The sequence below is a fragment of the Crocodylus siamensis genome, chromosome 15 (assembly GCF_052110815.1).
Source record: "Crocodylus siamensis isolate JL-2025a chromosome 15, ASM5211081v1, whole genome shotgun sequence".
Taxonomy (NCBI): Eukaryota; Metazoa; Chordata; order Crocodylia; family Crocodylidae; genus Crocodylus; species Crocodylus siamensis.
Genome location: NC_143409.1, coordinates 30,757,335 through 30,771,266, shown reverse-complemented (window position 1 = coordinate 30,771,266; position 13,932 = coordinate 30,757,335). Strand labels below are relative to the sequence as shown.

Here is a 13,932-nt window from a genome sequence, read left to right as displayed (position 1 = left end):
ACCCCTGACAGGCCATGCTCCCCACTTAGGCGATGGGCAGGTGGGTGCTCCGGTGCCCCCCCTGCGAGCACTGGCCAGGAAGTGGGATCACCTGGGTGAAGCGCTGTGGCCACTTCCACTTTCTGGTTGGTGAGATGGACTGGGGGCACATGCCCCCCCATTAAGATGGCACCAGTCACCCATGACCACATCCCTGCCTGACCCCACACACTGGTGCAACCTAATGTGTAGGGCCATGTGCAGCCTGTGGGGCTTCCTGTGGTCCAGAAATTTGGCAACAGGGCAGTGGTGCCACCTATTACATTTCTGAACCCATGGGGAGTCAGTCCCCTGGGTTTGATTCACATGGCATTGTGGGTAAGGCTGACCACCATTCCCCTGGCCCAAAAACTCCAAGGAGTCCAGGCTTTCTGAAGCTCCATACACAGTGCTTAAGTTGCTCACGAGCTAGCAATGCCGAGGTTGCAAACATTGCAGAAACTTCTTTTTAGAACATTTTTCATGGGCATTTCAAAAGCAGGAGCGAGTAACTGATTATGCCTCTTGGGGCGAGAGGGTTAATTGCTTGAAAAACACTTTGAAAAAGGTTAGGTTTTCTTTTTACAAAACCTAAATCTGGAGATGCATCTGATTAGTCTTTGTTACTTTAACTGGACAAGATGTGTACTTTGAATTTGAACACTTGTGCTTTAGGAGGCATCCCCAACATAGGACATTCCTCCGATATTACAGATTTCAAAGCACTGTCTCTGGGGCTTCTAAATTATGTTCTTGTTCATAAGCAATTAGCATAGATTTTAACTGTTCCTAAAGGAACCAGTAAATACTTGAAAAGCTCATCCATGTGTAATTCCCCCCTGCCCTCCTTCCATAGAAAGCTATGTATGGGTTCCCACCTCCCCCCATACCTGTGTGACACTAAACAAACTGATCTATTTGGTTAAATTACTTCAACCAACTCCGATTCTAAGTTCTTAATGATTCTTTAATGCTAAAGTTAGGTTAGCTAAAGTTCAACCTGGTAATTTGTAAACTTTATTAGCTAAAACAGAGTAGACGATAGGAAGTTAAAGAAAGCAATGTACTTTGGTGATGCTTACAAATTTACAAAATGAATGCCTGCTTGCAATATTAAACTTAGTGTAGGATATTAACTATTAAGCAACGCCTTTCCTTATTTTTTTTCCTTGTCAGCTGAATATATGCCTGTCTGTTCCATTTGTATTGAAAACAAGGTTGCCTTGGCAATTAAATTTATTGGAATATGAAAGGGACTTCACCTAATGAAATAGCTTTTGTAGTTTTCAAGTTGGATTATGTCACTTTTCTTTGTACTTGCTAATGCTGTATTGAATCTAATGAGGATATATTATTTGTAGAGATTCTAATTTACATAATGGGGAAAAGAAAATGTTCCCTGTAATCTTGCTTATCGCACTGCAGCAGTATGGCTAGATTATTTTGCCACCCTTTCGGCTAGTTGCAGTTACTGTTACTCAGCAAAATACCAAGTGTTCTGCCTGACTGATTTTAGAACCTTGAGTCTCAGCTACGCTCAGGATTACTGACTGTCAAGTGCTGTTTATTAATAAAATATACATCCCATGTGATGACTATAGCCAGCAGATAAATCTTTGCTATTTCTTTAGCAATCTTTTGCAACTTCCTTTTACCTAGCCCATTACTGAAGCAGGTGTGTATTTCCTGGCCTCCAGTGCAGATGGGGGTAGTTAGCTGTGTAGTTTGCAGCTGCCAACTCTGTGACTCTATTCCAGGAGGTTTCATCACATGCTGTAATGATATTCATGACTTCACCGCAGGAAGGCAAATGCGCATTACTATTACATCTTAAAAACCCACTGGACAACTGTATAAATCAGATTCAACATTTAATATTGATTTTAATAAATGCCTTATCATTTCTCTCTCGGGTACCGTGCTGTCATCCTGGTTCACGGGCAGCGAGGGGTGGGGGAAGCTTGGAAGCGAAGAAAGACTGAAGCGCTTTGTCCTGGCCCAGACAAGCCGCGAAACGCTGGGCGGACTCGTGCCCAGGCTCCCTGTAGGGCCTGAAGCACAAGCGCCCTCTTTCTCGCTAAGCCAGTAGTTTTTAACCTTTCTCCCTCTTTACGGCCCCCCGGTTGTAAGTGCGGGTGTCGTGCACCGCAGGGCCGGGCGCCCAGGTTGAAACCGCGGGTTTAAACGCCTCCCGCGGCTCGAGGCTGCGCCCGGCAGGTGCCGCCCCCAGGCGGGGCCCCACGCCCACGGCGGCGTCTCGCGCGAGGCGGGAGCTCGTCTGGTTCCGGCGCTGCCGCGGGCGGGCGTGACGGGGCCCTCGGCCGCGGAGCGGATTCGGCCCCCGGGCGCCTCGGCGGCGCAGCCTGGCTCCGAAGTGGTTTGTGAAGGTGGCGGCGGCGGCGCGTGCGGGTTTCAGACGTGCTTTCGTGCCTGCTTAGTCGGGATCGAGTGTCGGTCCCAGCGGCAGAGCCTGCCCGTGCTGCAGGCCACGGGAAAATCAGCCGAGATGCTTAAAAAACCCACCCCCCTTGTAATTGGCTTGTCTCTCTGCTCTTCATCTGTGCAGTTTTGTCCAGGATCACATTTAACGAACCGTGAAAGAAAAAGCCGAAAGGAAAACAGCACATAACGTTTTAGAGACTCTTGTCTCTGTTACCAAAAAGAAAAAAGTTGTTTTTTGGGTGATCTAATTCCCACTGCATTTCTAGTCCTCCCCCCCCAATGGATTTTGTTTTCTAACACAATGGCAGCCTGGAGAAAAGCTGCTTGGCACTGTACTTAGAGCAGACCCCTGGTTTCTACTGGTGTAGTTACACCAGTGCAGGCATACAAGGGCAAATTGCCTTGATATAGAAAAACTCCAGTGCAGCTGAGTTGGAAAACCTCATGTAAGAAGCAGTCCTACTTCTACTCCAGGACATAGGGTGGCCTCTGCAGCTACATTTTTTTAAATTAATGTTTTACTTCCTAGTAACGCTTATGAAAGCAGTGTCCTAACACAGTGCGTGTTCTTAGCCGAGTGTTAGTAACTTTCTCTTAGCTGCTGTGAAAACTGCCTGCCTTCCAGCCAATGGTAAAGGATTTTCTGCAGAAAAACTGAAAGAATCAAGCAGTTTAAAAGATGTAGTCAGCAAAAGTTTAGGCAATAGCAGGGACAAGTAAGTATAAGGGAGTCTAGAGCCTAGGTACGTTGCTTTGGGGAGTCCAAAACTGTGGCTGTTAAAACAATACTTGGCACCAAATCAAGCCATTATATATCAAGGCTGGGCTTCTAATAGATGGTGACTGAGCCCTGGGAGCATCATTTTGTGATTGTGAGATGGTCCCTTTAGACAGACATGCACTTTTCTATTCTTCCTTTGATCCAGATGGACGGTACAAAGGTTAGTGCTGCTTCAAGCAAGAGTCCAAGGTTTATTATCATGGCTTGCAGTTCATGCAGAGAAGCATGGACTTTCAACAACAAAAAGGATAATGATGACAAGAGTTAGAAAGGGGTGGGGGGGCTTTGGGGGAACTTGGAATTTTCAAATATTAAATAATCATTGGACTGTTGAACTGCAACAGCTGGCAGAAAGCCCATAATTATTTGTAATAACAGATATCTGCTGCAGACTTATTTTATCTTTGGATTTGACATAGGAGCATCGTGTCAGCTCTTAATCCTTCTCTTCTGTAGAAAATTATTGGTAAGTTACTAGTGTGCCTGGTATCTTTTTGTTGCATGGTACTATTTTATATATTATGCTTATGAACTTTATTAGCTAACTTCCAATAAGTTGCTTAGTTCTCGTACGTTTTATTTCTTAGTAAAATCCTAAATTTACTGGGGGAAAGCAACAAAGGAGATAGTGGGCTTAGAAACAAGGAACTGGGGAAGAAAGGGAGAACAAGAAATCCCAAATGGTTTAAATTTCACTCATCCTAGACAGCTTCTTTTCCAGCTAGTAAGTGTCTGAAGTCTTCTATGAAAAGTCTTTTTGCTATATTTAGATGTTTTGTCATACTAACTGCTACTTGTACAGTATTGAGAGACAGAATACCAATGAGATCTTTCACTCTTCTTTCTCATCTGAGCACACAATGTCTTCTGGAGACAACAAGCAACTTCAGACACTCACTAAACCAGCACTCCATGAAAAGGAGGCCATTGAATTGACTGAAAGGGTATTTGGATTAAAAGTGTCTGAGATCAGAGCACTCCCCAGCTATGATGATCAGAATTTTCATGTGCGTGTTACAAGGAAGGAAGGAACAGCAGATTGTGCCGATGATTATGTCCTCAAAATAATCAACTCTGAAGACAGCCAGAATCCTGAACTCATTGAAGTGCAGACGCGGATCATGATGTTTCTGAATGCTGAAGGGTTTCCTTCAGCTGTGCCCCATCTGACTAAAGATGGTAACATCATGTCTCTAGAATCAATAGGTGAGAGACAGCAAGAACTTTTACATATACCGCCATCCTACTTTCCACTGTTTCATCATGCTTATGCCACAACAAGCTGCCACTGAGTTACTTAGTGCAAAAACAGTAGTAGTCCATGACGAATTGGTTCAGCACAAATGCATTTGCAACAGCATAGGCAACTCTTATGCAGTATTGCAAGACTTTTATGGGGAGGCATGAAATGTGTGACATACTGTAGCTGGATTGTGGCCTGGTTCAGTAATGAAGAATAAATTCCTTAGAACTTGTGCACGTCAGCTCTAATTTCCATTTAATTATTTTGATCATGTTATGCATTTACTTTCTGTAACTACTCTGATAAGTGAAACAGCAACTTAAATATTGCAGAGAAGGAATTTGCTGCATAGGAATTGGGAATTCATAACTGGTAGTGTGCAGTACTAGAAATCTGGGCCCGAGAACTATCTTCATCAACTCCAGGAGAAGAATCCTGCCATGTGACCTCTGTGTTCAAGCACAACTCAAATATCAAATAAGCTGTACCCAAATCAGCTGACGAGAGCAGGAATTAATAAAAAATGTTTACCAAATAAACCAGGAATTAAATAAAATGTTGCTCTTTTCATAGGTAAATCATAAAAAGCAGCAATATTAATCAAATCAGTAATATTGCATATTATTTGTCCAGCTCTGTCTGTGATTGGGTATGTAGGTTGAAACAGGTCCATTTATAAGGCAAGAGCAAGCTCTTGCTTAACCATAAAGTCGGGCATGAGTGACTGGTGTCTCCTGAATCTGGGGGGCACCCACAGAAGGTGCTGGTGCTGGTGCTGATGGTGGCTCTGTCAGGGGCGGCACCAGCCCTGCTGACAGCATCAGTATCAGCCATCAGAGGTGCACATGCACCCCCTACCAGTTGCCTATGAGTTGGGAGGTGGGAAATATTGCATTTGAATCTGGTCCCCATGCTATGGTTTGCATAGGGCAATTAGGATCTATCACTTTGCTACGGAAAATCATGATTTAAACCCGAGTTTTCTTTGGGCCCATTGACTCTCTGGAAGGAATCACTTAGTTGTTGAATGAATGAACCTCTTTGTGTGTAATGTCAATCACAAATGTATGATCAAGGAGTTTCATTTACAAACCATGTGTGCTGACCTAGGCAGTTTCCTAATGTGACCCTCTACTGTGATTTGCCAGTTTTAACAGCTGCATCTGATTTCTTCCACAATCTGTGAAGCCTTTCTCACTCTTGTACCCCATAATCTTTGGTGGAATGCATTTACAATGCATCTCTTTTGCTTATTAGGTACTGGGTCCCTGACAAAAAAGTATATGGTGAGATTGCTGACCTACCTCCCTGGCACACCTCTGGCAAAGTGCCCTACCAATCCTCAGATTTTGTATGAGATTGGAAAGCTAGCAGCTAGACTGGACAGAGTTCTTTCAGAGGTGAGCCCTTTTGTCCTCAGCAGGCAAATGGCACTGATTCATTCCCACCTAGTGTTTTATTTAACTGATAAAAATAGCTGAGTCAGTGTCTCACTATAGTATGTGACAAATGTTATTATTATTTGTCCAGCTCTGTCTGTGGTTGGGGACATAGGTTGAAACAGGTCCATTTATAAGGCAAGAGCAAGCTCTTGCTTAACCACAAAGTTGGGCGTGAGTGACTAGTGTCTCCTGAATCTGGGGGGCACCCACAGAAGGTGCTGGCGCTGACAGTGGCCCTGTCGAGGGGGCACCGGCCCTGCCGACAGCGCTGGTATCAGCCATCGGGGGGCACATGCAGTTCACAAAAGCATTGGATGCAGGTGTCGCCGTGGATATAGTCTTTCTGGAGTTCAGCAAGGCCTTTGACACTGTTTCCCACCCCATCCTCATTAAAAAATTGGGTGACCGTGGCATTGATGCCTGCACAATCAGATGAATTGCAGATTGGCTGAAGGGTCACACTCAGAGAGTGGTGGTAGACAGGTCATCGTCAACCTGGGGAGAAGTGGGCAGCGGAGTCCCCCAGGGCTCGGTCCTTGGGCCCGCGCTGTTCAATTTCTTTATCAGCAATTTGGACAACGGGGTGAAAAGCACCCTGTTTAAATTCACTGATGATACCAAACTTTGGGGTGAGGTGAGCACGCTAGAAGGGAGGGAAAGACTGCAGCCAGACCTGGATAGGTTACAGGGGTGGGCTAACAAAAACAGGATGCGTTTCAATACTGACAAGTGCAGAGTGCTGCACTTGGGCAGTAGTAACCAGCAGCACACTTATAAGATGGGAAACTCCCTTCTTGAGAGCATGGAGGCAGAAAGGGATCTTGGAGTTATTATTGACTCCAAGATGAACATGAGCCAACAATGCCAGGTCATGGTTGGCAGGGCTAACCGGACCTTGTTGTGCATCCACAGATGTATCTCAAGCAGGGCCAAGGAGGTGATCCTCCCCCTCTATGCGATACTGGTCAGGCCACAGCTGGAGTACTGCGTCCAGTTCTGTGTGCCGCACTTCAGGAGGGATGTGGACACCATTGAGAAGGTCCAGAGGAGGGCCACCTGAATGATCCGGGGACAGCAGGGCAGACTCTACAGTGAGAGACTGCAGGACCTGAACCTGTTCAGCCTTCACAAGAGAAGGCTGAGGGGGGACCTGGTGACGGTCTATAAACTCACTAGCGGGGACCAGAAGGGTTTGGGAGAAACCTTGTTTCCCCTAGCGCCCCGGCATAACAAGGAATAACGGCCATAAGTTGTTGGGAGAGTAGGTTTAGATTAGACATCTGTAAGAACTACTTCACAGTTAGGGTGGCTAGGATCTGGACCCAACTTCCAAGGGAAGTGGTGCTGGCTCCTACCCTGGGGGTCTTTAAGAGGAGGCTTGATGCCTACTTGGCTGGAGTCATTTGAGCCCAGTTTCTTCTGCCCAGGCAGGGGGTCAGACTTGAAGATCTACAGGGTCCCTTCCGACCCGACCTCTCTGATTCTATAACTATAAGCACTGCATAAGTCCTATAGCTTTTAAGTGAACCCGAGTACATAATGAAGATCTGCAAATATGAAATAGCCCTGACGTGTGACAGTGATATTGTACATGTTATAGCACGTAGCTGTGTTCTAGCCAGAGCTTTCCTTTTTCTTTTCAATGGTAAAAAAATAAATTGTTATGTTGTAACAACACTGCAAATTGATGGACACATTGGACTTCCTATTGGTCACTATGCCATGGACAATGACCAATAAGAATGTCCCTGTGACAAAAAGGTTAGATTAGAATATCCTCCTATTGGCATAGGAAAGATCTGTGCTAAGTGTCTTATGGTTTTGTGGGGAATCATTTTATGCCAGAACTGTCAGACCAGGATACAGATGGAGAAAGATGTATCTGGTTCCAAAACAGCTTCCCTCCTTATTCATTTGAAATCCACTTGATGCAAGAAACTAATTGTTTTTTGCCTTCAGCCATACTCCCTGAAGCATAGAGTAGTGGGTATATTAACGTAACTGTTCTCAAGCTTTTTAGACTCAAGGCACCCCTTGGAAAATACCAGCTTTTGGCCTTCACTTTTTTTTGCCATTTTTGCAGTACAGGGCCTGGTCGTCTTCCTAGGATCATCTGAGCATACATTAACTTAACACATTCCCTGTCATTGTATTGGTAAGGCATTGACAGTATCCTTGTCTCCTCTACTTGAGGCATTTATTTAATAATCCTGGCTATTGTATGGGGACAGGGTTGGAGTGGATAATCTCATAGATAATCATTGAAAAAATTATTGTGAATCAAAAGAAAGGACTCAGTGGTTCAGGAGGTCCCTTGCAATCCTGTTTCCATAAAAAATGCCTAAATTATGTCCTGGAAGCAGTCCAAGAAAATGAAAGCACAAACTTGGCTTAAATTTACCGTTGCCACTTTCCGCATGAGCTGCAAGTTCTGGGTGGTGCCTCCCAGAGTTTCCTTTCCCTCTCCTAGCCCTGCATTTGCCTGTTCCTTGTCATCAAACAGCCAACAAAGTTAGTGAACATAAGGTAAATGCTTTAGCTATAATCCACTATTTTTAGTCAGGGTGAAGAATATTTTTTTCTTTGAACTTCTTAAATGCTGAACGGAGCAAGATTGGAGTCTGCTTTTAAGCATGGTTCCAGTAGCTAAGCTATTTTGAGCTCTGTTTTCTCCAGACTGGTAGAGACTGGGTTTGACAGCCCCAATTTATGTATACACTAATGTATGACACAGCTGCTTGTGGAATTACCATTCTGTTACACCACATGAAAAATGCCTGTCCAGTTATGCTCTCTTCTCCATTCCTTTCATGTCCTCTCCTTCACTGAAAATAAAGATTGTTTGTTCACTTCTTTCTTCAGGCAAATTCAGTTATAACCAACTCATGAGAACATTCTTACTTTTTCCCTTTTCAGCAATTTAAATTCATTTTCATTTGGGAGCTGGATGTTAAATCCAGTTTTTTGTGCAACATGGTAGATGAAATGATTCAAGATCAGCTCAGAGAGAGCGTGCCTATATCTTATTAATGCAGGGGAGGGAGTGTAGGTTTGTGGGGTTCTTTGAGGGATGGAGGAGGGATCAGCCTTTGATGTGAAGTAGAGGAATGATGGTGGGGGAAGTGGGGGTTTGACATACCTCAGTGTGAACAAGGGTTGCAAAGCACAGTTTGGCTAGGCTGGAGGATTGCTCTCCAGCAGGGTAATAGGTGGAGGAAGCAGAGGAGTAAGTGGGGTGCAGAGGAGTTGTACCATTCTAGGGTGCTGACTGAGATGTTTGCTTGTGTTATCTTGTGAGTTGTCTGTCTGTTATTGTAAGCTGCTCTGAGCCTTTCTGGATTGGGCAGGGCATAAATCTAAATAATAATAATAATCACCTAATGACAAAAAATGGTTGTCAACAGACTCCCTTTGGTTGTGGGCCTGGGGAGGTGGGTCACAATACAAATCTGGCCATGCAGCAGCATGATGGAGCTTGTCTTTCTTCAGCAATGAACTGTTCAGCTAGTGATCTCATCTGAATTCCCCTGACCTCCTTTGAAGACCTGTAAACTACAACCGTGACCAGCAATAAGAACAAAAATGATTCCTGCTGTTTTTAAAAAAACCTTTTCATATTGTGTATGTAGTAATTTGTATGCTGGTCAACAAAGCTTATTACAGGATTAAGGGCCAGAAATCTTACATTTTTGTTTCAAACCCAGTGCCTCCCTGGCAGTTGTGCTGGGTTTTTCTTTAGATGGGACCAAATCAAAATTTCTACTCTGAATAACTGTGGTATTTATGGGAATTTGGATCTGAATCCAAACTTGGCAGCTCACAGCCACCGTTCAGCAGTTTAGCAGCGGCTGGCTGGTACAATTGCAGCTTGAAGATTATTTTCACTTATTATTAAAATGAAAAGTAGCAGGTACCCACACACAGGAAATTGTTTTGGGTAAGGTCTTTGGAGAGAGTCATACCTATGTGATTGAACAAAGGCAATGGATTGAATAGTACTGTCAGGTAGGAAGAACGGTACATTAGGTAGGGACTTGAGATGGTTGGGTTCAGACATCCTGCGTGACTTTGAAAAAGTTAAATATATGCTTATGGCTCCAGCTCCCCATCTGTAAAGCAGAGATAATGGTACACATTCTCTTTTTTCCCAGTTTATTTTCTTTATGTAACTGATGCCATTCTGTGAACAGTTGGCTTTATTCTTTTCCCTGTTAGTCTGCATATGTCTCACCTGGGAACAAAGGAGAGGAAAAACATTTCTAAAATAGGAATATGTTGTCACAAAATGATAAACAGTGACAGGCAGGCTCCTGGGAAGGTCTGGTACTTTAATCTAATGATTAGTTCACATTAACAGTAGCCTTCTAATGCATATGCTGACCTTGTGATACTGTGTGGCAGTATGTGAAGATTGTAGTATTTTGTCAGCAGGTGGCATTGTTCTACAAGTAGTCTTTTTATTGCATTGGAGGTGCTGTAATCACATTGTAGTTTTGAGGCAGTATCCTGGTCTTTGTATCTATGATTTTCATGCGTATCTAGTGGCTTTTATTAAAACCAAGAGCTGCAGTTTTAAACTGATATTTCATTCTACAGCAAAATCTGGGTCCATGTTCTCTGGTATTTTATACATCTGGCAGAATCTGGCCTTAAAGACATCTTAACCAATGCAGAGAGATAATTCCAATATAAGAAGGGCATAAATGCAAATAGATGCTTTTCTGCCCCTCTGCCTTTGTGCAGCTTTAAAAAAAAATATTACTTTTTGGATTAAGAAAATAATTTAGTAGATTATGGATTACCAATAAATCTGAAATACTTAGACTCCCTAGATCTACCAGAGTATGGCTGACTTCGCTGTTTCTCCTTTTCAAGTAAATGAGAGTCACATAATATAATTGTATGCAGGTCTTCTGGATGACACCTGTCTCTGCTGGGTGGGCATTCCTGATCTCATGACACTTTTTTTTTAGAAAAGTAAAGCTTTGTTGTAGCATTTGCTTTAGTACAGCTGTGTGTTCTCTCCTAATGTACCTGAACATTCTCTGTCTTTTATTTTAGCAACATTTGTTCAGCTACTTGTGCCAATAAAGTATTGTTGGCTGGTATAGAAAATGACACCTTGGAATTCTTGAGATTCTTTTAAGAGTGCCACACAGTATTAACAGTTAGGTGTGACACTTGCACATGATTCGTAAGATAAACACAGAGGTATCAGACAGGAATCCATGGTGTCAAAAACACTCTGACCTTTCATGGTCTTTCTGAGTTCTTTGCAATAGAAGAAATGCTCTGTTTCATAGTCCAGAAACAAATGAAATCTAGGAGGTGGCATTTTCTGAAGGATGCTTTGAGTTTAACGAGGAGTGCTTTGACTCTATACACAGTATAGAATTTGTGAGAGACCACGGGATTTCTGAGGTTCAAAGCAGCCACATGTATGTAAGATTTTATCATTGGCACTATTTTAATTAATTGAATAATTTAGGATAATCTCCATTACTAAAAGATTTACAGGAGCCTCACCCAAAGGTGGTGGTGGATGATAAGGTCATCTTGCGGAAGGACACTGGTGGCAATGGTCATCAAAGCCATAAAGCTGCTCTATAAATGTGCTCTAAAGCCAGTTAAAGTCCATTAAAGACTTTCTGTTGCCTTTGTATGTGATAACAAAACTATTGTTTATATCCTTTTTTCTGTTTCATGATTTCCTGAAGAAATTCCATCATCCATCAGTAAAAAGTCTTCATCGAGGGAAGTTCATTTGGAACTTGGCAAATGTTCCTCTTTTGGATGAGTATATCCATGCCCTGGGCCAGAGCGGATATCGTGAAGTTGTGAGCCAAGTAATTCAACAGTTTAAAGAGAAAATCTTACCCAACCTAAGCAATTTTCGAGCCTGTGAGTAGTTTCTAACAGTTTTGCTGTAAGACTTCCTGAATGTAAGAAATGATTCTAAGAGAATTTGTGTGCTTGTAAAAAGTACCAAATACAGGGCACTATAGGAAATTATTTATTGTACTCCTGAATATGTACAAGCTGCTCGTGATGCTCAGTGAACAAGATCCAAACCAGGCCTGGGAGGAATTAATTATTTCCGTGAGTTAAAAGGGAGTTTAGTTTTAGCCTGTTTGCTGAGATTCCCAGCAAGGGTGCTAATTACTGTGGAGATTTTCATAATATAACAAGAGTTTAGTAGAACTAGATGAAGGCTTCTAACTCATTCACTGGCAGTTGTCAAAGAGCAACGTCTCTCAAAATAATGTAAATTAGTGACAATGGTAATCCACCAGTGAAAGGCTTCATGACCTTGTGCATGAATCTTTGTGTCTGGAAAGCAGGTGGCACATTTTAGGTGCTATAAAAGCTAAGTAATAAATCATAAACATCCAAATGCCACTTATCTAATGTACTTATGTATGATTAATGAAACAAAGGTTCTTATAAAGAACCAGGAAAGCATGAAGGTTATAGCAATATTGTCAGGATTTGGTTCTGTTGAGGCAGACCAGAATAGGCATGCAGTTAATCTGGGAGTGTTAACTTCATTTCCTCATCATATGTACATGGTTTCAATTTAGTTTTCTCAAGAGAATTGACAAAGTTTCCACTCTTTGTTTACTACTTTTCTTTTTCTTGTTTGTACACAACACTTTCTCTCTCCTTTTTGCATTCAGGTATCAATCATGGGGATATTAATGACCATAACATCTTGGTGGATTCCAACCCTGCATCTTCCCCTGAGGCTGCACAGTACAGAGTGTCTGGCATTCTGGATTTTAGTGATATGAGCTACGGTTACTATGTATTCGAAGTAGCCATAGCAATCATGTACTTGATGATTGAGAGCAAAGATCCTCTCAGCGTTGGAGGACATGTGCTTGCAGGGTTTGAAAGTATCGTGCCATTGACGCCAGAGGAGAGAGGTGCCCTCTTCCTCTTGGTGAGCGGTAGGTTTTCTCAATCGCTGGTAGTAGCGGCTCACACTTTGCAGTTATATCCTGAAAATCAGGAATACTTAATGATCACTGCCAGAGTGGGATGGAAGCACTTAGTCCAACTGTTTGAGGTGGGCCAAGAAGCGGTTGAGAAGATCTGGTTTGAGACTGCAGATGCCTATGCCAATGCTGCCCGGGCCTAGCTTGTATATTTCCACCGAGGAGATAACTCACAGGGATGTAAGGAAACCTGCCACTTGCAGTGCTGGGACTGGATTGCAGTTATTAAACGTAGGTGTGACAGAGGCTGTACATCCGGGTTTTCCTGGACTTGTCTTCTTTTTTGGACCCCTGTGCTGCGTCCAGGTGGATTTTTAAAATAAGAGCAAATGTCCGGGTTTTCTGCTCTCCTGGGGTGGCTGCTTGGGGCTGGGAGCAGTGAACAACACCATTGGCTGCTGGGGGTCACGTGCGCCCAGTGTGGGCTCCAGCAACCAGACGGAGAGCAAGCGGTGTGCGAGAGTCAGTGTGCGTGCAACACAGGAGCTGCTTGGGCAGCAGGGCTGGAGGGCCAGGGGTCTGTGGGTCAGGAGTGAGGGGCACAGGGGGAAGGGGGATGGGACCGGGACAGGTGACTGTGGGTTGGATGTGCAGGGCACTGGCAGCACCAGGGGCTGTGGGGCAGGAGAGAGGGGTACCAGCAAGGGGCGGGGGGCTGCGGTTTGGGAGTGAGGGGCAACAGAATGGGCAGGGACAGGCATGTCACTGCCCCCCTCTCCCTCCCATTTCTTCTCCCCCCCCATTTTGGACCTGGAGCCCCTAGAGGGTTTCCTAATGTGGTAGCCCGAGGGGGTCCTGTGCTTACCGTATGTCCATAGCCGTCCACCCTGCGCTTCCGAGCCGGGCGGGTTGGGGTGCGCAGACGCTCCCAGCCGTGGACCGCGTCGGGGCAGGAAACGGGCCGAGACAGCAGCGGCCGCGGCCGGAGGGAGGGCTGGCAGCAGGACTCTGCCTCCGGCCCGGCCCCCGCAGCCGAGCGGGGCGGGGCGGGGCGGGGTAACGTCATAT

The 13,932-nt window shown here is 44.3% G+C and overlaps 1 protein-coding gene and 1 long non-coding RNA gene across 7 annotated transcripts; one reads left to right on the top strand and one right to left on the bottom strand.

The window, feature by feature from the left end:
* Nucleotides 1–1,872: 1,872 nt before the first annotated feature.
* On the bottom strand, nucleotides 1,873–13,867 carry LOC149852308 (uncharacterized). The gene is made up of 2 exons (XR_016439233.1): nucleotides 13,730–13,867; nucleotides 1,873–2,576 (listed from the first exon to the last, which is right to left on the bottom strand). It is a non-coding gene; the product is annotated as an uncharacterized LOC149852308 (long non-coding RNA).
* Nucleotides 2,266–13,176, top strand: HYKK (hydroxylysine kinase). Of its 6 annotated transcripts, none has more exons than XM_090028129.1 (6): nucleotides 2,266–2,395; nucleotides 3,661–3,707; nucleotides 4,096–4,447; nucleotides 5,742–5,884; nucleotides 11,644–11,827; nucleotides 12,604–13,176. In XM_090028129.1, exons 3-6 carry the CDS (start codon nucleotides 4,102–4,104, stop codon nucleotides 13,065–13,067), a joined length of 1,137 nt encoding a protein of 378 aa, XP_089884255.1. In that variant the 5' UTR covers nucleotides 2,266–2,395; nucleotides 3,661–3,707; nucleotides 4,096–4,101; the 3' UTR covers nucleotides 13,068–13,176. The 6 variants fall into 6 exon arrangements, with proteins under 6 accessions (XP_089884255.1, XP_089884258.1, XP_089884256.1 ...); XM_090028132.1 differs by having other exon boundaries at nucleotides 2,276–2,405; XM_090028130.1 differs by having other exon boundaries at nucleotides 2,369–2,405; nucleotides 3,620–3,707.
* Nucleotides 13,868–13,932: the final 65 nt, after the last annotated feature.